Genomic DNA, 22,312 nt, shown 5'->3' on the forward strand with positions numbered 1-22,312 from the left:
GCTCCACAAGCCGCCACCCCCCACCCTGCTCACCAGCCTCCCGAGGAGCACCGGCTGCCACGGGGCTGAACCCTCGGTTGGCTCCCAGCCCCCTTTCCCGAGTCAGAAAGGTGTGTTTTCCACAGTGCAAGCCTTATTAAGGGGCCCCCGCCTCAGCCCCACCCGGATTTTGAGGGACACTGTGGATAGTGGTTGCAGCAGCAACCACCCGCACTCATCCATCCGCCCTCCGGGGTTGAACACCTTCGGCCTTCCCCTCAGGGTATCACCCTCTGGGGCGCAGCCCCACGGCCTGCACCCGCAGCCGCCACAGGAGGCTGCACGTCCAAGAGGCGGCAGCGCGGGGTCAGCGGCCCTTCCCCGCCGCCGGTCGCCGCTTGTGTTTACCCGCTTCTCCTGGTAACGGCTGCCGCGGGGCCCCGTCCCCATAGCAACCCTGCCGGCCCCGGCCGCGGCCCGAGCGGCGATGGCGTGGTCCGGCGCGGCCCAGCCGGCACAAGGTATGGGGGCGAGCGGTGAGGGGCGTCCATCCGCCCGGCTCCTTGCGTCCCTGGGAGGCTCCACACAGCCGCCGGGCTCCAGAATCCCTCCCGCCTCCTACGGCAGCCCTGAGCCCAGCCTCTGCCCCAGGCACGCCGCGGAGTGCGGGTGGGCCGGCGCCATGCCGGGCGCCCCGGGCTCTTCTCAGGGGCGAGACCTCCCCGCACCCGTCTCGCTTCGGTGGCTCTCGGCCCCTCCATGCTCCACGGGCGGATCTGATACCCCCCTTTTCCTCCATTTAAAGAAAATGTCTCGGGAGTGTCATTGTTGGGGGTTGTATGCGTCTGTCCCCTGCGCATACGGCTTTTAACAGTGGCATCAACTTTACAAGGAGAACCTGAGAGCCTTTTGTTACAGCTGTAACAGAGACCTAATGCTGTCAGCTCCCTGAGTTTCTAATAGCACCAGGAATTAATTAATCAAGATTAAAAAAACTGTGTTTTCACCAGATTTCCCTATTTATTTAAAAATATTAGTGAGGTCTCTTCTTTAAGTCTCCCTTCCCTACTTTGGGGATTTAAATGAGTTAAAAGAATCTAGTAAATCCTAGGTATGTTTATTTCAAATTACAGTATCCACAATGTATTGCATTTATAATTAGAGGGCTTAGTTTGGTCTTTCTCTGACTGTGTTTCTTTGCTAAGGTGGACACCTTTGATACTGGTTGAGACCATGGGAGTGGCATTGGCAAGAGCAGCTCAGTGGACTGCTGCTGGTTCTGGGGCTGGCGTGCTCGAAATCACCCCTTTGAATGAATCTCTTTTGAATCAAATTATTAAGTTTGTGGAGGACTTCAGCACTAGACATCCTCAGGAAGCGGCGTTTGTCTTCAGAGAGCCCCTTCAGTGGAAAACGCAATTGGGCTGTTCAGTATTTGGAGAGGGTTATGAGATCAAGTAAGTCTGAATTGCAGTGTGTTTTGAAATGTCGAAGGTGAACTACGGAGCAAAATGGTGTTCATTTAGCATAAAGAAAGCCTTAGTTTATTTGGGAGGCTGAAATGGTTGGGTTTTTAACTGATATAAACTGAAAATTTGAGTTAAATTTTGTAGGGTTTTTTGAGAATTTGAGACTATTCTATCTTGGTTGTGATACAGACCTATTTAGTTAGTGGTTTATACAACTTGCACTGTCTATTCCTAAGACTTTTGACAACATACGTTTAACAGTGATTAACCCTGTGATTTCTGTTAGTGTTAGGAGTGGCTCCTGTGTGGTGGGTTGACCTCGGCTGGCCACCAGGTGCCCACCAAAGCCACTCCATCACTCCCCCTCCTCAACTGGACAGAGGGAGAAAAATATGATAAAAGGCTCATGGGTCGAGGTAAGGACAGGGAGATCACTGACCTATTACCGTCACAGGCAAAACAGACTCAACTCACAGAAACTGATTTAATTTATTGCCGATCAAAAGTCAGGGTAGGGTAGTGAGAAATAAAACCAAATCTTAAAACACCTTCCCCTCACCCCTCCCTTCTTCCCAAGCTCAACTTCACTCCCAATTTTCTCTACATCCTCCCCCCTCAGCAGCACAGGGGGGACAGGGAATGAGGGTTGAGGTCAGTTCATCACACGTTGTCTCTGATGCCCCTTCCTCCTCACACTCTTGCCCTGCTCCACAGGGAAGAGTGCTCTCCATGGGGTTACAGCCTCCTTCAGGTGCATCCACCTGCTGATTTGCAGTGGATAATTTGGTTAACCTTGGAAGTTTTCTGAAATACACTTTAAAGAAATTGTATATTCTTTATCATGGGAAGCTTGAATAACATTCAAGATTCTTCTCTAAAAGTTGCTGTTTATTAAAGTTCTTATTTTAAAAAGATACAATTTAATTTTTCTAGTGGAGAAACTGTTCAGTCTGAAGCGAAAAGTAAAGATGGCCAACCATTGCTTCTCCTCACGGCATCAATTCTCAGAGTTCGCAGTTTGGACCAGCTGTCCCGTTTGCTACAAATTGATACAGAAAAAAAGTTAAAGGAAGCACAGGCATGCCTTGAAGGTTTCCTTTCTTTTTTTTCCATCTTTCCTCTCTCTTAAAAAGTATGTCTTCTCCTTCAGTTCATGTTTATGAAATGTGAAGTAAGAAAGGCATGCCTTCATTTTAAGTATATAAGAAGCTGTTGATTCATGAAGGTGGCCAAAGGTGCTGATCCAGAACTTAATGAATTTTCTATTTCTTCTTTTATTTTCATGGAAATCAGTAACAGAGTAATCTGGAATAAAGTTAAAATAAAACTGTTGAATCTCATATACAAATTCACGTATACTGAGTAATACCCCAGCTATTGCAACAGACAGTCAGTTTAAATTTCTGAAAAAGAATGTCTTATTGGAGGCTAATAGCAGTTTTTCCTACATTTGTAGTTTAATCCTCTTTTAAAATGTTGCATCCTTAAAAAATAGCCAAAGAAAAACTTAAATGCTTAAGACATTCTTACTGACACGAGGTTAACAGTAAGCACTTCCAGGTCCTTCTCACAATGGCTTTTAAAATACAGGTACAAGTACTTTTACAGTGTCATATTCAAGTCCTAGATTTTCAAACTGACAAGAAGACCCTTGATATGCTAAACTGGATATCCTCCTCTCATTCGAGGTAGAAGAGATCAGTAATATTCTTTGGTAATAATAGTAGAAATTGCATCTGCAATACTAAAATATAAATGCTTGTACTGCATCAAACTTCAGACCCATCTAATCCAGGGTCCTGTCACTGACAGTGATCAGCCATGACTAATAGGGAAGAATAATATGGACAGGGTATCGTGCAGGGGCATTCACAGATGCATGGGACTTCATTTGCAGGAACAAAGCAAAATTTTTTTGTAAACCCCATTGACATGCAGTTATGTCACTGTTTACCAAAAAGAAGAGCTGGCATAGCTGAGGAAGTAATGGGGCCGTCGGGAATGCTGCTAGAAAACTTTAAAGGCGTTCTTTAAATCATTAAGTCTGAATCATATTTCCAAAATGATCAATTTTCAGTGAGTTAAACACGTTGATTTACTGTTTTGGTGATCAGCCAGGCATATTTTCTGGAAAGGGGGCTGTTGATAAAGGGAAGTATTTAGTATTCACCTCTTGGTTGAATGAATCTTAATCTTTGTTGTGAAAAGCAATTTTGTTTCTTACGAAAAATTTCTTTTTGTTCATAATGTTTTCATACTTTTAGAAGTACATTTCAGATTACAACAGAGGGGTATGAAAGAATACATGATACAGTAATATTTGATTAATAACTATGTACATTATTAAAGTTCTTACTGTAAATTAATAACATCAGAATTATTCAGCAATTGAGATAAAAATTGTTTGTCTTGCCTAATCATTTTTAATGTTTTTCACATTATATGATTTTGTTTCATGCTTACAGCTAACAGAGATCCTATAGTGAAAATTCTTGGCCCTGAATATGGGACTGTTGAAGGAGGAGATATGTCCATGTTGCATTTACTTGACAAAATGAAAAAAGATGATGACCCTGAAACAGAGACGAAAATGAAAATCAATCTTCTTCTTCATCAGCTGGATTTGCAACTGCTTAATAGTTCTTTGAAACACATTTCAGAGTAAGTGCATTTCAAATGGAAGCTAAGCATGACAGCCAGTGCATTTTTTTTGTTTTGTTGTTCAATCAGATTGGTTTCAACCCATAACACATGCTTTTGGTGTGACATAAAGAAATTTATTGAAATAACTTTCACTGTTCACTAAGTTATTGAAAAAACATTTTTTTCTGAAGATTTTGCTGTAGGTGTAGGTATGCAAGTGTGTGCCCACGAGTGTGGTTTTTTTATTGCATATGTTTTGTGTTTTGGTAGCAAATTGAAGTCATTTGTACAAACAACAAAGTTACAGTTAAATATTTTCAAGGAAATGTTTATTTTTTCATGGAAGCATATTAAGTATTACATTGAGTCTGTTTCATAGTTGCAAGGACTTCATGTTATCTATGGAACTAAAATTTCACTAAATTAACAAATAAAATTGAGAAAAACAATAGAAGATGACCCATTTCCAGATTCTTGTTGCTACTGTTAAGACTTGGTGTAAAAGAAAAAGATCATGTAATATTCTCTTTTCATTTGAGTACCTCCTGTTGATGAATACATTTTAGACCATTTTCTATTAATTGCAGAGACGTAAGACTAAATCCAGCTGCTATAAATAATGAAGTGAATCTTCTCAAGAATTTCTCTGGGAAAGGAGAAGATACAGTACTGGAATCACTGGAATATACATCAGGTCCAGATCTGATCTTATCTCACGTTTATATATACCCTTATTAAAGTACTTGACTTCTGTGTGAAATTTGCTAAATTAATTTCAGTAATAAATTTAAAGTGTTTATTTCTACTTTAAAATTATAAAGTAAAATAAAACGTATTTTCAGATATGGAATGCTGTTCTTTAGCCTTTACTTACAGAAATAATCTCCAATTATATGAATAATGTCTCCAGTGGAAGTAGAGGAAGTGAACTGAGTCCTAGATCCTGGAAAGTACTAAGCACAGTTGCAGTTAGTTGGATTGGGCCATGGGTCACAGAGTTTTGCATGATTAATTCCTAACCGAGTATGAATTCTTAAGAGTAAGTTATTGTTTTGGGAATTTTATTTGTATACATGTTGTATTAGTCATCTAGCATAACTATTAAAAGTCTTTTTAAACTGGATGAAAATACTAATGCTAACTGGTTACAGATTACATGTTCTCTAATGGATGCCGAGCTCCTCCCTGGAGACAAGTGCATGGAGAAATTTGTTATTTGGTCATCAAACCACATGACACTGGTCCTTTGTATACGACTTGCAGCACAGCAGGAGTGTTTTTAAATGGAGTAAGTAATAATAAAGGATTCCATAGAGTAATGAATATTTCTATGATGTGCTAAAATAAAAAATCCGTCAGGTTTAGGGTAGCGGTGTTGAGGCTGTAAGACCTGCAGAGTTAGTTTACTGGTAAAGAAGGAGAAGACGCAGTAATAAATGTATGCAAGTTTTTCCATATGTTTTGAGTGCTTTTTCTATAAGTTTTATACTAGGAGTGTATTCTGCACTTTTTGTTAGTAATGTTTGTTTAGTCTTTAAATGTGCCCTGATAGTCCTTCGCATTATTCCTATTTAGAGGTACTGTGGGACTAGATGCCTCTCTAGTGCCTCATTGCTCTTGATCTGAGGTGTAATATTAATGTGTGTGGCTAATATAGCCTGCTTTTGTCTTTTTATAAATGGTAAGCAGTTCTTTCTCCTTTCAGTGGAAGCTTTTGAGAAATTATTTCTCTCTTTTCTTCTACTTTTAATTTTGGTTACCTCTTTCCTTACAGGTAGGTTGTATTTAGGCATGATAGTCCCTTATGTGTGTTAAGCAGTGACCAGAGCTCTTACATTCATTTTGAAGAGAGACTGATGTCCGACAGGCATAAATCCACAAATTGATTTCCTAAGAGTTAAAAAATCCAGGGAAATTTTGACTTAGCATGTTTTTAATGGATGAAGATCATAAAGCTTAGGCTAGTCAGGTCACATTATTTTCTGATCCTTTTAGACATCTACCATACTGCACTGGAAGCTCATATTTACTTGATTGTTTGCCATAAGCCATAAATTCTTTTCAGTGGAGCTACACACAGTACAATTAACTGATAGTAATTACTTGCAGAATTCTATGTAAGATCTTGATTATCTGTTGGGATCCATGGAGATGATTCATGCATCTTTAGAAAGCGATATTGAAGGTTGATGGACTCTGCTGAGCATGAGACTTCTGTACCTGATTCAGTACAGTATGACCTCTGTGCTCTTTAGCACTATTTTATGCTGCAGATTAAATTACCTGTGTAAGGCAATACTATTAATAATTTAAAATTTATTCTTTTTCTAAGGGTCAGCTAAAGGGTAAAGATGACATTGACTATGAAAGAAAAAGTGATGTATATAAAGATATTGTCACATTTTTAAGGGAGAGATCACCTAGATTTGTAGAAAATATGGCTAAACAGGTATGTATTTACTGATACTGGGTGCATAGTCTACTTTTTACAAACGTACATTATACATTGGTAAGAATTACATTATAAACCTGACTGAATGCTTATGTTCTTTATCAAAGATAAATCTGTGATTAAGTGAAGAATTTTAAAGACTCTGAAATGCATTTATTATTTTTCTTTTGATTTGTTTCAGTTTCTACTAAATAAGTTTGTTTCATAAATAGCAAGTAATACACTATTTCACGTATTGTTATATCATACCTTATTATGAGGTTTGAGCCATCATGTGAGGTCAGCTTCTAATTTTGCATAAAAAATTTTGCTCATCTTCTGGTGTTCTTTATGGAGCACTGGAAATGTTAAAGCAGGAAAATATGATATCCTTGCAGAAAAGGTCAACTTTTTATGACAATATTTTTCTGTGATCAAAACCACTTAAATTTTTATCTTCGTTCTTTGTAACCCAAATATAAATAATAGCCCAACTTTTTTATGAGAACTGCCTGATTTAAATACCAGAGCTGAGAGTTAAGCATCCAGCTTACACACTGTGTGTTGCTTCAGCCAGCATAAAATGCAAGTGGTTTGGCTTTTATTTAGAGCTCTGTATTAGCTAGAATCACACAGTGCCGCTACAATTTTAGTTGTTTCATCATTCCTGATAAAACCTCTATTTTCAGATTTCTAGTGTGGTTATAACAAACTAATAACTTGATGGTAAAATTCATTACAGGCTAAAACCTGTCAAAAGTTTTATTCTCGTTATTTGTATGCAATTTTAATTATTGCAAGAAGGAAGTCATTAACAGGGAAATTTTCTTATCCCTTAGCTCTGATTTTCTGGGATGTAGGGCTGATTTTTTTTTTTTTTTTTTTTTGAGGTATAGATATTTGACAGTTCTACAAAACCAGAGCATTTCAAGTTGTACACGTAAATACAGTAGCTTATATTAGCAGTAATGGAATTAAATTTGTAAGCTGTTCTGTTTGAAAATACAGTAAGTTCCAAAATGTGTTTTATTTATCCCATAGGCAAGTATTTTTTAATGTTATATCTACATATTGGTTTACATTTCATAAATGTGACAATATGTGAATGTTTTTAGACATAATTACTGGTTTAATGTATTTTCAAAGTGATTTGGCTTCATTTGATGGTCATGAAAGGTAAAATATGGTAATATTTTAATAATTTTTTACAGTTCTAATTCTAAATGTTAATATAGATTCATGGTGATATCAATAATAGAGATAATATACCTTTCTTTACTGTTTTTTTTTGTATAAAGATACTGTAGCTATTCAAGAAATGGGTACAGTTATTAAATAAGAGTAAATTAATAGAATTTATCCTGTTTTCTGTCAGTTGTCATATAAATCACTTACTCAGTGTTCCCTGACTATGCACCTAAGTTTATGCTGAAAAGTGTAAATTACACCATTTTAATGGTTTAGGAATATCGTATCGTATTGCCGTGCTGAAGAGCTGGGTTAGTACATTCTGCATTCTAAAGCTAGAATTTAAAAAAGTTGATACTGTAGAGCTGCAGAGCATTTGTATTTCAAGGAAAATCTTCTCTATTCTAGAACTCTGAAAAACAGAGAAAAGCTATATTTCCAAGGTTGCCTACATGAAATAAATTATGACTGGAAATAGTTTTGATTTATTTTCTGAGGAGAGGAGAGCTTCAAAAAGCTCATTACGTACACATATATTGCAAGCCCAATTGACTTTTATAATATCTTCTTGGCCTTGTTTAAGCTAACATTTAGAATTGCTGCATTGGCATATAGTGCTGTAGGAACATACTTTCTAACATGTGCTTAGCTGGTCAAGCTACAGCATTAATTTCCCTGGGAGTTGTCTAGTTTATCACGTGTTAAATTGTCTTGTCTAGAGTACATTTTCAGAATGAGAGAATTAGCATGAGTTAGTTGTTTATGATTAGACAGTTGGGTCAGCAAGCCTGGAACAGCCGATTCACATCAGGGACTAGTTGAAAACAGACCATACTGTGACAGTCTCCTTAAAACTGCCTTGAATCAGATACATAAAGGAATGTCTTCACCTATCTGGTAGTGACAGCTGCAATAATAATAGTCAGTAATGATCATATGCTGTCTTTCCAGTAAAAACTGAATACATTCCAGTAGAGAATAAGAGTTGACAAGAGTCCTTACTCTTCTGGATATTTTTTATCAGGCATGGTACTAGACATAGGCAGCTGAAGGACTGGTAGGTGCCACTCATCTCCATTCTTGTATGTGACTTTTTCAACAATGTTTTGCCCTGAGAGACAGAAGATGAAAAAACTGAAATGGAATGTGTTTGTATTAATTCTAAACTATATAAAACTAAATTACTTGGAACTGAAGTCTAGCAGTTTATCATAGCCTGTTTTTAGTTTTATGTTCATTATTTTATTGTGGGAATTTTTTGTAAATCCTTTATGCAGGGAAATAGTTTTTATATAAATGATCCATTGAAAGCAGAATGACTGACTTTGCAATTCTAGAGCTTAAAACTCATTTGGAGTTAGGTTCTGTAAGAGTGCTTGTGTCACAAATTATTTAACATACGAGAAATTGAACAACACCCAACTTTCAAGTATGTTCAGGAAGTTCCATATTTAGCTAGTTCATTTATTTCAAGAACTTTAATTTGCACACAGTAACAGCTACGTTCCAGATTAATATTTCATTCATTTAAAGGCAATCTGATTTTATCCTTATCTAATCCTACATTTAATACATATAAGCACAGCATCCTGGAATTGTGCTTATAATTTATCGTTTTAGTATGCATTATTTATATAGCAATATGACTGACAAACTATGTCTCCCTCTTTTATTAGGAATATAATTTTTTTAAAGAACCAACATGTGAGAAGAATTATCAGGGTATGGAAGTAGTTGATGCTAAGGTCTCTGGCCAATCCCAGAACCTTTATGATTTTACGGAGAAGAATGTACGTGAGAAAGTGAAAAGTTCTGCAGCAAGAAGGAGATCCCTTGACAAGAAGTTAGAACCATCTATGAAGTGGAAGAATACTGGGCTTTCTGCTTCCCACAGATAAGTAGTTATCTTTATAATTGAATTTTCCTATAGATCTCTCTAAACTGTGCTAATGATGGGACTGCATGTTACAGGTTTGCATTATTATCTTAAGTTAGGAGCAATAAAACAAAATTTACTACATGTTAATTTCTAAGAAGAGAGTATGGACTACTGAAGAGATTTCTCAGATTTCTTCTATCATGAAACAACTTTGATGATGTTATGTCATTTCCACAACAAGGCAGAGAAATATCTTGCAACCATCTGCAGTACTGGTCCTCCAGGACTGTGATATTATCATATTTTTGGTGTAAAATGCCCTTTAGAACAAGACAGAGTAGACAATTCAATCTCAACCACACTTTCTAAGGGAGGCAAAAGAGATCCAGGATGGAAAATCAGGATGACTCTTACTTATACTCGCAATTTTTAATGATTTCGTATTATATGAGCCACTTTTCTAGTCCTGCTTAGCAACAGTCTTCACTAACGAGATTATCTCAAAGTTTGGACACGCAAAAATAGAGTGTACATATATTGGATATTGTTGGATTTGTCTTCTGAAATCAGAACTCCATTCGGATTTCATGTTTCCTGATTTTGTGTTAATGGAGGAAGAACATCTGAAGGAAAGGCTTTGACTGCCATCCTACAAAAAAAAGTATCTTCTCAAGTCTGCCAATTTGACATGTTGTAAGAAACATTTTAAGAGATTTTGGATGTGAGCCACAGTCATCAGTTAAAAAAATATGGTTTTCCAGAGACAAGAGCTTATCTTTTTTCACAGTCGTCGTTAGGGTTTACATGTAGTGAAATTGGCTGTAATCATGAGTGGTATTCTCTTTTATTGTTGTGACTGTGGTAGTATGACCAGCCCAGGCTCAAGGGGACATTTTGTTTTCACAACATTGTAAACGAGGGACAAAAAAGCACCAGAGGTTGTGCCCAGCTAGGACTAGGAGTCCTCTTGGAATATGAGGAAAGCAAGATGCATTGTATTCAGCATGATCAAAGCTATGGAACAGCTCAGTGTGTGGAAGAACTAAGCAGACCAGAACTCTTCTGCCTGAAAAAAAGATGACTGGGGGACAATAAGACAGAAACAAAAAATCATGACTGGAGATGGTAAATAGGGAACAGATAGTCACTGTCCATTCTAATACAAGAATAAAGGGCATCAAATGAAAATGAGCCAGTGAGACCAGTTCAGAACAAAGGGAGAGACTTCTTCATACAACACATGGCTAAGCTCTAAAATTCTTTGCCACAGGATGGTAGAGGCCATTTGTTTATGTGAGTTCAAAAAGCAATCAGACACATTCATGGAAGAAAAATCCATCCAAAACTGTTAATGCAAGTATGATCAGGAGTTTCCTGAATCACAATTTGCTGAAAAATATTCTGGAAAAAATAATTTCTGTGTTCTTCCATTGTTGTTCTACTGTTACCTAGATAGCTGCTATTGGTCATGGTTGGAGATGGCATCCTAGGATAAATGGACCTGTGGTCTGTCTGCATATGCTCATTCTTTGTTCTTGTATCACATACGGGTCAGCATAATACAATATTTCTAATATTCCACTATTTTATTAAAGCAAAATTAGTCACTTAAGACATAGCACACTTACTGTTTAATGAAGTTTATTGTGTAGGTTCATGAGCTCATACATACTGACATAATATGTGTCCAACCATAGCTTTTTAGTTCTATGTATATATAAAATAATTTTTTTTTAAATAAAACCAAATATTTTAGTGACAAGGCAGCAAAAAAAGATGCTGAAGAAGAAGGGAGAAGTAGTGCTGTGTCTTTGAAAATCAAAAAGAAAGCCAGTGGCATTTCTTCTGAATCTGTTAAAATACAACCAGCTTCAAAATGGTATGTGTTACTTATTTTTCTTCCTTCATTTTTTTTATTTTCCATATCTACAGTAGTTACCACCATACTTAGTATTTGGCAATGTCAATTATTTTTTTCTAATTCTGTTACTAGGCAGTGTTGCCATACCTGTTTAAAATGTGCTTGTTCATATTAGTTTATAGCTGTTTAAAATGTGTGATGCTGATTATTTATTTTTAGTAAAACATCAGGCAGGCTTGAAGACATTAGTGAAAGTTCCTCAGAGACTGAGGAAGATGAAGAACAGCCTGTACGTCACCAGGAAGGAAACACTGATTTGCCCTCAGAATACTGGGGAATTCAGAAACTTGCAAAATATTTAAAGGTAAATAAGCATTGATAAATTTTATTTAAAAAAAAAGCTACTCTATCTTCTACATCTGAGGACACCAGACCAGCTCCTCATCCTTTCCACCTTCCATATGTTTTAGAATAGCCTTGCGATGTAGTATGTTCAAATCCTGGAACTGTGGACTTTCCTATCACAGACCCGTTTCTCCTGCATTTTTTTAATCTGCTATTTTTGGCTTATATAGACCCTTAGATTAAACCATCTGTTCAGTGTTATTTAAAACTTAAGATGGTATAATTTCTTTATTAATTATTTGGTTTCTGTTTTGCTTTTTGGGTGAACTTTCCAAGATTTTTTTTTATGCGGATAGTAACTTTAAAAAGTTTTTATTAAAACTGAATACTTGCCTAAAGTCTTTCATCAACTATGATTAATGCATGACTGAAGTAATTCTATCGTGGTCTTATGTCTGGATAGATGCTGTTAGTGGACAAGAAAACATATGATAAACAGCCATCCTCTAAAACAAAAAAATGGTTTTTTACACAGACTTGTTGAAAATCTTTTGGAACCTATAAATATAGATGTTTAGAATTCTGTGTATGTCTGAAACACGTAAAAAAACCTACAACCCTCTACTATTCTGGAAAACTCTAAAACTAATTATATTTTTCCCTCAGGAGAAATTCCTTTACAAGTTTGTGCTGGAATTTATGTACTATAAGTTACTAATGAAAGCGCAGGTTTATTTGTTTTTTTGAGTGCAGCTGCAGAGTATACACTGCCGACTGATAAGATGATGGTGCTGGCCTTTGGTACAGCAGAAATACTTGTGAGGAATAAGCAAAGCTTTGGCTCCTTCCAGTCCTTTAACCATTGTAGAAGAGTAACTTAGTCTTTTAAACAGTTTTCAGTGCACTCATACTGCTTGTTCTCAGTTAGTGTATATGGGACCTATGCTAGTGGCTGTAGCCAAAGAGACACTGAAAAGCATGAATAATAGAAGTATGTCTACAATTCTCTTTGCCTTATATTTTCTAGGTTGGACCTCTATATTCTTGTTATTTTGGCTATGCTAAAATAACCCTTTGCAAGTGTAATCTGGTGTAACATTCAGTATGTAACTTGCTAATGCTAAACGCTATTTATACCCATTTTGCGTGATACAATTGCTTCTATTTGCATATAATCACAGTTCAAGGTGTTGTTTTCAAATCTTTCAATCTACTAATAGTTTGCTTCTGTCTGTCTTATGGACCACCTCTTTGTACTTTTCTGAGAGCTCAGAGAAATAACCATGCTACTTTTTAGCAAAGACCCAAGGTCTGGAGAGGATACTTGAAATTCATTACTGTTGACGAACTCCCAGAAATCTTTTCATTGGCCCATCTATGGACCACCTTATTTACTGACAAGGCTCTTCTCTCCTGGTTACATAATTCTCAAACTCCCTTTCCTCTCTAGATCTTTCATGTAGTCATGTTTAGATTTTAGTATTGGACTTGATTGGATGCTGAAACATATCTACACTTGCATGAAACCATTCTGAATGAAGAGTGAGAATGGCAAATAGGAAAATATATTTTTCATGCTCCTCTGTTTTAGAAATCAGTATATTTTGTTCCAGCTGTCAACAAGCAAATTTACTTAATGGCTTAGAACTAGAAAAGAAAGGGGAGCATTTTTGATCAAATTGTGAGTACCTGTTAAGAAGTGTTTATAATAAAAAATTCTATCATATGAAGTTTTGTTATGAAAATTCAAATGTATATTTGTGTATGTATTCATGCACACCCAAGTCTTCCAATAGTTCTTTCAATCAGATATAAATTAAACAAAGTACTTGAGGATATACTTTAAATAGTTCTCGGTTGATTCTTAGCTGCGTAAAGCAAGAAATCCCTAATGTCAGATAAAGCTGAAAAGAGATGCCTCAGTGCCATACCACAGACAGTGGTTGAAATTTTTATTGATGGAGTGCTACTTTAGCTTGCACATGGAATTCATTTTAATTCAAGTATAAATACTGCACTCTGGCCAGACTTAGGAGATTTTTTGGCATTCTTGTTGTTCATGTAGGCAAGTGTTCATGACACATGCAACATAAGAGAAAATAAATTTATGACTGCAATATTTAAGTATCTACCAGCGTGTTTATATAGAGGCACAAATTTCAGAGGGTTTGTGTGTCTTCAGAGGTTGTATACATTGTTTGCACATCTTAAAAATTTAATAAAATGCCTTAAAGAATAGATGTTTGAGATACCAAGTTAGGAAGTATAATAATTTGTAGGTGCAACCATTTTTTGAATGTCTGCTAAAGTAAATGTGAATCACAGTTCAGCAAGACTCTATAAAAGATCAATTTGCAAACACAAAACTTCCATAAAACCTGAAAGATACCTAGTTTTTATACCAATGTTAGATTGTCATTAAAACTTAAAAAGATGTTTGCTTCCTGTATAAAGCAAACTTGCCAGATCCTGCGAATTGTGCCTGTAGACTATGTATTTATATACCTCTTCATGGAGAGAAAATTCCAGTGCAGGGGAAATTCCCTTCTGACTTTTTGCCCTTCTCCATTCCCCCTCCTTTCTGGGAAAGAGCAGCCATGTTGGAATTGCTCCACTGGGAAGCAGCTGCTTCTGTGGTCTGGCTCCTTGTCCTACCTTCAAGCTTCCCAGGGCTGTGAAATAGAAGATAGAGCATGTGTGCTCTTGCCATGCCTCCCCAACGACTTAAGAACAGGCAGGGAAGAAAGATCAGTGAGCTTGGTGATGGCGTTGTTAGGCATCTTTTGAGGCTAGAGTAGAAAAAATTGGAATGAAGCGCTCTGTTGTTGTTTGCAACAGTGAGATTCACTCAGGAGAGCCTGCTTCAGATGTCACATTATTTATTAAAGTAGTGCTTCTGAAGTATTACATTTCTAGCCAAAGGACTACATTTTACATGTGAAAAATTTTAGGAATAGGGTGAAGGGGTCACATTTTACAATGAACTTTTTACTAGAAATGGGGAGCATCAGGTTGAAATACAGAATCTTTGCAGCAGAGCTGGGGCTGTTCACTGAAAAAAAAAAAAAAAGAAGAGAAAAAAAAAGGTGGTAGCTGGGCACAATGCTTTGTGCTGCCTGCCATTGAGCACTGATTATTGACAGTTTTAAGATAAAATTGAGATGTTGTGACTGCGCCAGGAATAACTCCAGTCTCCAGAATAAGTCTTTAATGCCTTAAGCCCTTGTGTTGCTCAGTTTTGGTTCCCTGTAAGGGTGTGATTTATATGTACACCTATGCCAGGGTGAGCTCTGGATAGAGTTCTGCGGGACCATGTCAGTTACAGAATTCTTCCTTCAGTTTCTTACCTGGAAAGTCATTCTACTTTTGGCTATATTTCAGGGTCACACTAGTGAAACCAGTCAAGTCTCACACCTCATGTAAAATATCCACTAATTTCATATCTGTTTTGAGTTACTCCAGTTCAAACGACCTCATTCCCAGAACAGCATTGTGTTTCTTTTCTACTTTGGAATCATAGGTGGACAAACCTGCTGTCTCTCCCCAGCTGTTTGCATGTTGTGCCAGGTGCAGGAGCTGGAGAAAGGCTGCACAGGAGCTAGGGAGGATGTGCCCCGAGTATGGCCTTGAACACCAGCTCCCAGGTGCCTGTGTGTGCTGGTGCTGCATTGCAGTGGATGGCTGGGAAGGGAGGACATCTGTCACATGACTCAGTGAAATCTCATTGGGTGGACAAGGAAAACGTTGAAAGAACTGCGGGATACACTGGATGTATTCAGGTCTGCTCCACAGCTGCATTTTGGCAAGACCTTTGGAAGACTGTTGCATCCAAACAACATTTCTGTAGCTGACAGGAGGCCCCTCTGTATTGGGCTTACATTACATAAAGATGGCAAACAGGCCAGGGAGGCAGGAATGTACAGGAATATTCCTTCTGGTCTCTGCCTCTGCCCTTTTCTTTCTCTCCAACTCCCTCTAAAAGTCCTCGCTTATTTCTAGGCAATTGAGTAAAGGAAATGAAAGTCTTAAGAGATCAAAACTATGGGTCTAGTTCTTACAGTGCATGTGTTGCAGTGAGTATTGGCTACTGCCCATCACTTCTGCTTCCCCTTTGCAGTGCGAGCGGAGGTGAGCCAGGAGGATGTAGTGTGGCTCCTGCACTGCAGGCAGAGTTTATTTCCTCTTCTTAGGAAGCTCAAATTCATCAGTTAGAGAAATGCAGCTATGTGTTGGTTTGCAGGAAGGAATAGTGGATCCCCAGCTGAGCAATGTGTACATGGAGGGCACTAGCATTCTTGGGGAAGAAAGGTACAGGTTAGAAATGCAGAAATTCAAATAGACAGTGAAAAGATGCAGGGAGGCTCTGCCAGGAGCTAAGATGCAGGATCTGAAATGAGAGGTTCATGTAGATATTGTTGATAAACAGTATGGGATGCTTTTATTCCCCAGGAAAAGTTAGGGAGACATCTGGAGGTTGGAATTTAGGGGTTTGGGGCAAACCAGGGTGCAGGAAATCCATGCATGCATGAAAAGTAGGAATGTGGACAAGGAAGGTCCAAACTGTTACAGAAAGAAGGAGCCTGTTTCAGAACATTTGAGGACCAAATCTTAAATGGCAGTTGCGGGGGTGGTGGGGGGTGTGTGTGTGTTCTTTTGCACTCTACATGCAACGTTTGCAATGTGACATTTTTCTAGTTGGAGGGGAAGGAGGAGGCAGTCAACAACCATTTGCACAATTCCCTACTATGCATTGATATAAAGTCAGTCACAGCTTAAGATGAGACTTTGAGACTTGTCATAGCTGAGGTGTAACGTTTTAGATGTCTGAAAAATAGATATCTTCCTCACAAAATTTTGTGTTAGAAAACATCCAGCCTTTCAAAAGAAATTATTACTTTCTTGTTCAAATGAAAATTGTGTAGCAGTCTCAACCCTCCTGTGGTTTAACAGGTAGTATATACAGCAATTCTTTTATATGAACCAATTATAAATTTATGGCACTTGCAAAGACATTGATGTGGCTTGTAGATTTTTCTCAAAATTTATATGAAATAGAGGACAGACATGATATTTTTTAACTGCATAATGGAAAAGTACAGCTTTCTTAAGTTGTAATGGTATTGGAAATACTCCAAATTATTAAAATTACACTAGTACTCATTACGAAAATTTAAATCAGCTTCGTAAACTATGCATGGATTAAGAAATCAACTGTATTTTGGGATTAGCAGAAAAGTTATTCTATTTTATTCTAAAATTCAGAATCTCAAAATAGACATGAACATATTAGCCTAAGGAATAAAATGGGTCTTTTAATACTATTTCATTTAAAGTGAAACTACACAAAAAGTAATTTTAAATTTTGTAAGACGAGAAAAAATAGTATTAGTGTTACAGTGTACCCACTAAAGTACCAATTGTTTGTTTACTTATTTTACACATTGTAATACTGCTCAAAAGTTTTGTGGTAGTTATAGAAAAAGTCTAAAATCACTGGTGTGTATGGATATCCCTGAACAACAAACTGCACAGAGAACTGCAAATACAATTTCTGAGGAACTAACTCTCTATTTCTTGACTCTGCTTCCACTTTCCCGTGAAGAGTTACTAGTGGGTCGAACTTTACAGCTATGATTGGATACTTAGATGATCATCACAGAAGTTATGAATTTGGTCAGATATGTAACAAACTTAGAAATTATTTTGTGTGCAAAATTATCAAAGAAATTTATCTGTAATCTTGAAATCTGGCCCTAGATGTGGAATAGAGGCAAATATTAGAATCTAATAGCAGGAGCAAAAATAACCTTACATGTGTAGGAAATACGTTGCACATTATATTATTTTTTCCACAATTTGTGCATAAGAGTTAACTGTTTTTCCTTTATAATATCACATGAGCAAGGCTTGCATGAGATTATATTTTAGCTATTAAATACAAAATAAGCATATATAAGTGCATATAAAATATTTTTGTATATAAAATAATTTTGCCACTGTGTTTTCAGGACTGACCAACTTTGCAGATAATTTAGCTAACCTTATTAGTAGAGTGACTAACAATAAATCTTTTCTCTTCCCTTATGAAAGTAAATGGTCAGGTAATATGAAGGATCTTATTCAACGGAACTGAAAGATAAAGATGAAAAAAATTTTGCTGTAGTTTGGCTAAGAGACAGACTGTTATTTTTCAGAAAATAACAAATGAATGAGACATAATCATGTGCCACCTGCTAGTGTTTCTAGGCACATGTTTGGCTAACCTGTCAGCCTTGGCAAGTAATCTCTTCATATCACTCTCTTCTCCACTGTTCATGAACATCTCTTGTTCCCATCTTCCAGTATAAGCCAAGATTTTTCTTTTTAAATTTCAGTAAAGAATGTGATTACTGAAAAAAAAGGGGATAAAAATATGGCAAAACTGCATTTTGTAGTTAAGATACATATTTTTTAACAACCTAGCCAGTGCTGATAATGAGAAAGAAATATTTTTATGATAAATTTACTGGGTAGGGAATACTGGCAAATGGGGAACTCTCAAATTATTATTATAATTGGCAACTATGAAGCATTTGCATAGCTCTCTCCTCAAAATACTGTACAATCATTCCTCATCACAAGAGACACATAAAATTCATAACAGCCAGTTGATTTTGACCATTAACACCGATTCTGATGGATTTCTGTGTAGTGGAGGTTTAATTAATGTTCTGAGGGTCACCCATTCCTAAGAGTTTCATAGCTGATTAGATGAAAGACAAAATAGAAATACAGGGAAAAAAAAAGCAAAAAAAGTAGAATTCAACAAAAAACAAGAAAGAAGAGATGGTATGTCAAAAATTAAGGGCTGAGGGAAAAAATGTAAAATAACTGACGTTTGAGTCTCTTTCTGCAGGATTGTATTCTATTGTAAAAGCAGGTAATTCAATTAATGAGCTACGGTTTTGACACCATAACTACTGTATCTCTAAAATAATTGTAAATTGCCACAGCTGTCTCAATCTGACTTACAGCTTTATAATCATGAAGCAGATAATAAAATTGTTGGCTTTCCTGAAGACTTAGAACATGATTGTGTCTGAAAGCTACCAAGAGTTTTAAGAAGTGAGAACAGCATTCTGCATTGGTTTTAAGTGTTCCACATTGGATCTAGGCTCAATTTAATCTCAGCTTACTATACATGCAGTTATTTCAGAAGCATGCCTGTGCTTCAGCCATATCTTCATCTATATTTGTTTTTCCTGTGGTCTCACTAAGCTCAGTTTTTAAGTTTGTTTTATTTCTCCAGAGAACATTTTTCTTGTAGTTTTTCATAAACTATTGGTATCATTTTGTTTTTCTTGCAAAATCTTTTTTGGCTGGTTTCAAATCACACTGTCTTTTCTGTCTGCTCAGTGCTTATGAAACTTCAGCAGCATTCTGGCTCTCCAGTCATCTATACAGGCACAGGTCCTTCCTAGTTCAACGTCATTAAATTTTCTCCACAGATTCACTTCCACTGGTTTCCCAAATGAGTTGGATCCATAAAAATAAAATAGCTGTAATAACATTAAGGCTTTTATTCTCTGTGTGAGCCAAGTGCTAGGCAAAATCAAAATTGCTTAGGCAGGTCTGACACTATCAGACAAGGTCAGTAGTACATCTGTATTATAAGCAGTATATGTCACATCTCCAAGTCTGCAGTCAGGATTTACAAATATCAATGTTAAATTAAAAAACAGTAGTGCTGCTTGTGCGTTTTTTTTTTTTTTAATGTAATCCTAGACCCTTTTCTCTTTCTCATTCAGTCCTCATTTCCTGCTAATTTCTGCATGTTCTTTTTAAAAATATATATGCTTTATTTTCCTCAGATGAAGTGGCCAAAGGCAGGGAGGGGGCTGTATCCTTGTTCTAGTGCTAAGACATAAAAGGCCAGACCTAGACTGGGATTCATCTCACCTACCTTTAAATGTAAACAGAGTAGGTGTTTGTAGCTGAGCTGGGCATTCAAGGCTACCCTTATGATCAGTGGGAAAAATAGGCAGTTTTAGGATGTGATTCATCTGATATTTTAAGCATCTAATTCAGAGTGAGATGGATCATGTTTTCAACTTCATTGTTGACTTGATCTCAATTAACAGCAACGTAGGATGGCTATAGATGACTCGATCTTAATTATCAGGAATGTAGGATGGCTGTAGATGAGTTAATTTAGACAGATGATTCCCATCCCCACAGTCTTGTGCATTTGAAATCATCAGTGAGTGTAATGTGAGTGTAATGCTCTCTACAATTACCTGAAAGGGGGTTGCAGAGAGGTGGGTGTTGGCCTTTTCTCCCAAGTAATGAGTGACAGGACAAGAGGAAACGGCCTCAAGTTGCACCAGGGGAGATTCAGGCTGGATATTAGGAAAAATTTCTTTACTGAGAGAGTGGTGAAACACTGGAATAAGCTGCCCAGGGAAGTGGTGGAGTAACCATCACCGGAGGTGTTCAAGGAACGTGTGGACGAGGCATTGTGGGACATGGTTTAATGGGCATGGTGGTGTTAGTTGATGGTTGGACTTGATGATCTTACATGTCTTTTCCAACCTTAGTGATTCTGTGATTCTGTAATTCTGTGAAGTAGTCTTTTGAAGGCCTACTCTTATTCCAGATTCTTTATGTATTTGGAAATAGGGGTTTGCATGCTTTCTGGCCTTTTTTCCTTGGAGTACTTTGTAAAGATCAGCCTTTTTGGTAATAGCCTTAGAAACTAATTGGTAGTCCTCAGTTAATGGGAGAATTAATTGCTGGGCATCTGCTAGATACCTGTGCTCTAACTTTGCCCTAGCCAGCTTGGTGACTGTGCTTGAGCTTTGTTTACATAGACAATAGGCATGTCATCAGCATCCTATAGGTTTGTGTTGCTTTTAGTTCTTCAGAAGGGTTTTAGTAGACCAGACCTACTGGCTTTGCATAGCTCTTTACCTTCTTATCACCATATGCTGCACTGTCTCTGGAGCTCTTCAGGGAGTGGGCTGCAAAGTATCCTCACATTTTTAGGACGGTTCTTCTGACACTATGTTGGTGAACAAAGAGAGAGGCTATCTGGATTTCTGGATTTCTATTTCTGGAGAAAAGCAGGAATAAATAAAAATCTAGAAGGAATTTGTAAGAATTAGCTGTCCAAAAAAACAGCAACATGTGGAGATTTTGTGATATCTGACTGAGATTGATGTTGTTTGAGCAATCAGAAAAGCAAAGTAAAAACTCCAATAATTTCTACACAGGTGCAAAGGACCTTATCTGCCTTCTGGTCACTAAAACATATATATGTCCTTTCTTTGAGGAATTATATGAATCTAAGTTACTCACTGTTCTATGAGAAACATCATTTTTGTTCTTTTTACCCAAGAGTTTTTAAGTTTATATCGTGGCCTTCTGGGTTACTTTGTATTTTATATTTTGAGTGGGAGTGTTGATGGGCTCGAGGGTCGGAAGGCTCTGCAGAGGGATCTGGACAGGCTGGATGGATGGGCCCAGGCCAATTGTATGAGGTTCAACAAGGCCAAGTGCCGGGTCCTGCACTTTGGCCACAACAACCCCATGCAACACTACAGGCTTGGGGACAAGTGGCTGGAGAGCTCCCCCGGCAGAAAAGGACCTGGGGGTGGTGGTCGACAGCCGGCTGAAGATGAGCCATTAGTGTGCCCAGGTGGCCAAGAAGGCCAACGGCATCCTGGCCGGTATCAGAAATGGTGTGGCCAGCAGGAGCAGGGAGGTGATCGTGCCCCTGTACTCGGCGCTGGTGAGGCCGCACCTCGAATCCTGTGTTCAGTTTTGGGCCCCTCACTACAAGAAGGACATTGAGGTGCTGGAGAGTGTCCAGAGAAGGGCGACGAAGCTGGTGAGGGGTCTGGAGCACAAGTCTTATGAGGAGCGGCTGAGGGAACGGGTTGTTCAGTCTGGAGAAGAGGAGGCTGAGGGGAGACCTTACCGCTCTCTACAATTACCTGAAAGGGGGTTGCAGAGAGGTGGGTGTTGGTCTCTTCTCCCAGGTGATGAGTGACAGGACAAGAGGAAATGGCCTCAAGTTGCACCAGGGGAGATTCAGGCTGGATATTAGGAAAAATTTCTTTACTGAGAGAGTGGTAACACACTGGAATAAACTGCCCAGGGAAGTGGTGGAGTCACCCTCCCTGGAGGTATTCAAGGAATGTGTGGACGTGGCATTGTGGGACATGGCTTAATGGGCATGGTGTTGGGTTTTTTTTGGTTGATGGTTGGACTTGATGATCTTACAGGTCTTTTCCAACCTTAGTGATTCTGTGATATTAGCTCAACTAGCTGTTCTCACCTATCTGTACTGGCACATAATACATCTGAGAGCTTGTACTCCAGTACGGCTACCAAAGGTACTACAGGTGGCCTGTGGTAACTAAAACCTAAACCAGAGCTAAAATTCAGAATGACCTCAGTGCTCACATGTTCTCTTGAATGGTGACATTTTGTGGTAAGAGTAGTTTCTGATGGATCAATTAGATTAAATCCCAAAT

General features: G+C 37.9%; 1 protein-coding gene across 2 annotated transcripts in view; it reads left to right on the forward strand.

The window, feature by feature from the left end:
• The first annotated feature begins 1,212 nt into the window (after window positions 1-1,212).
• ODAD2 (outer dynein arm docking complex subunit 2) overlaps window positions 1,213-22,312 on the forward strand; it is a 91,010-nt gene continuing 69,910 nt past the window's right edge. Inside the window, exons 1-9 of one of the 2 annotated variants that reach the window (XM_059818991.1) lie at window positions 1,213-1,436; window positions 2,382-2,539; window positions 3,914-4,109; window positions 4,679-4,785; window positions 5,243-5,379; window positions 6,424-6,540; window positions 9,387-9,606; window positions 11,333-11,468; window positions 11,670-11,814. In XM_059818991.1, the coding sequence (XP_059674974.1) occupies window positions 1,213-1,436; window positions 2,382-2,539; window positions 3,914-4,109; window positions 4,679-4,785; window positions 5,243-5,379; window positions 6,424-6,540; window positions 9,387-9,606; window positions 11,333-11,468; window positions 11,670-11,814 (1,440 nt within the window). The remainder of the gene's footprint in view (window positions 1,437-2,381; window positions 2,540-3,913; window positions 4,110-4,678; window positions 4,786-5,242; window positions 5,380-6,423; window positions 6,541-9,386; window positions 9,607-11,332; window positions 11,469-11,669; window positions 11,815-22,312) is intronic. The other variant, XM_059818992.1, reaches the window with a different exon arrangement.

Source organism: Gavia stellata, chromosome 6, assembly GCF_030936135.1.
Source record: "Gavia stellata isolate bGavSte3 chromosome 6, bGavSte3.hap2, whole genome shotgun sequence".
Lineage (NCBI taxonomy): Eukaryota > Metazoa > Chordata > Aves > Gaviiformes > Gaviidae > Gavia > Gavia stellata.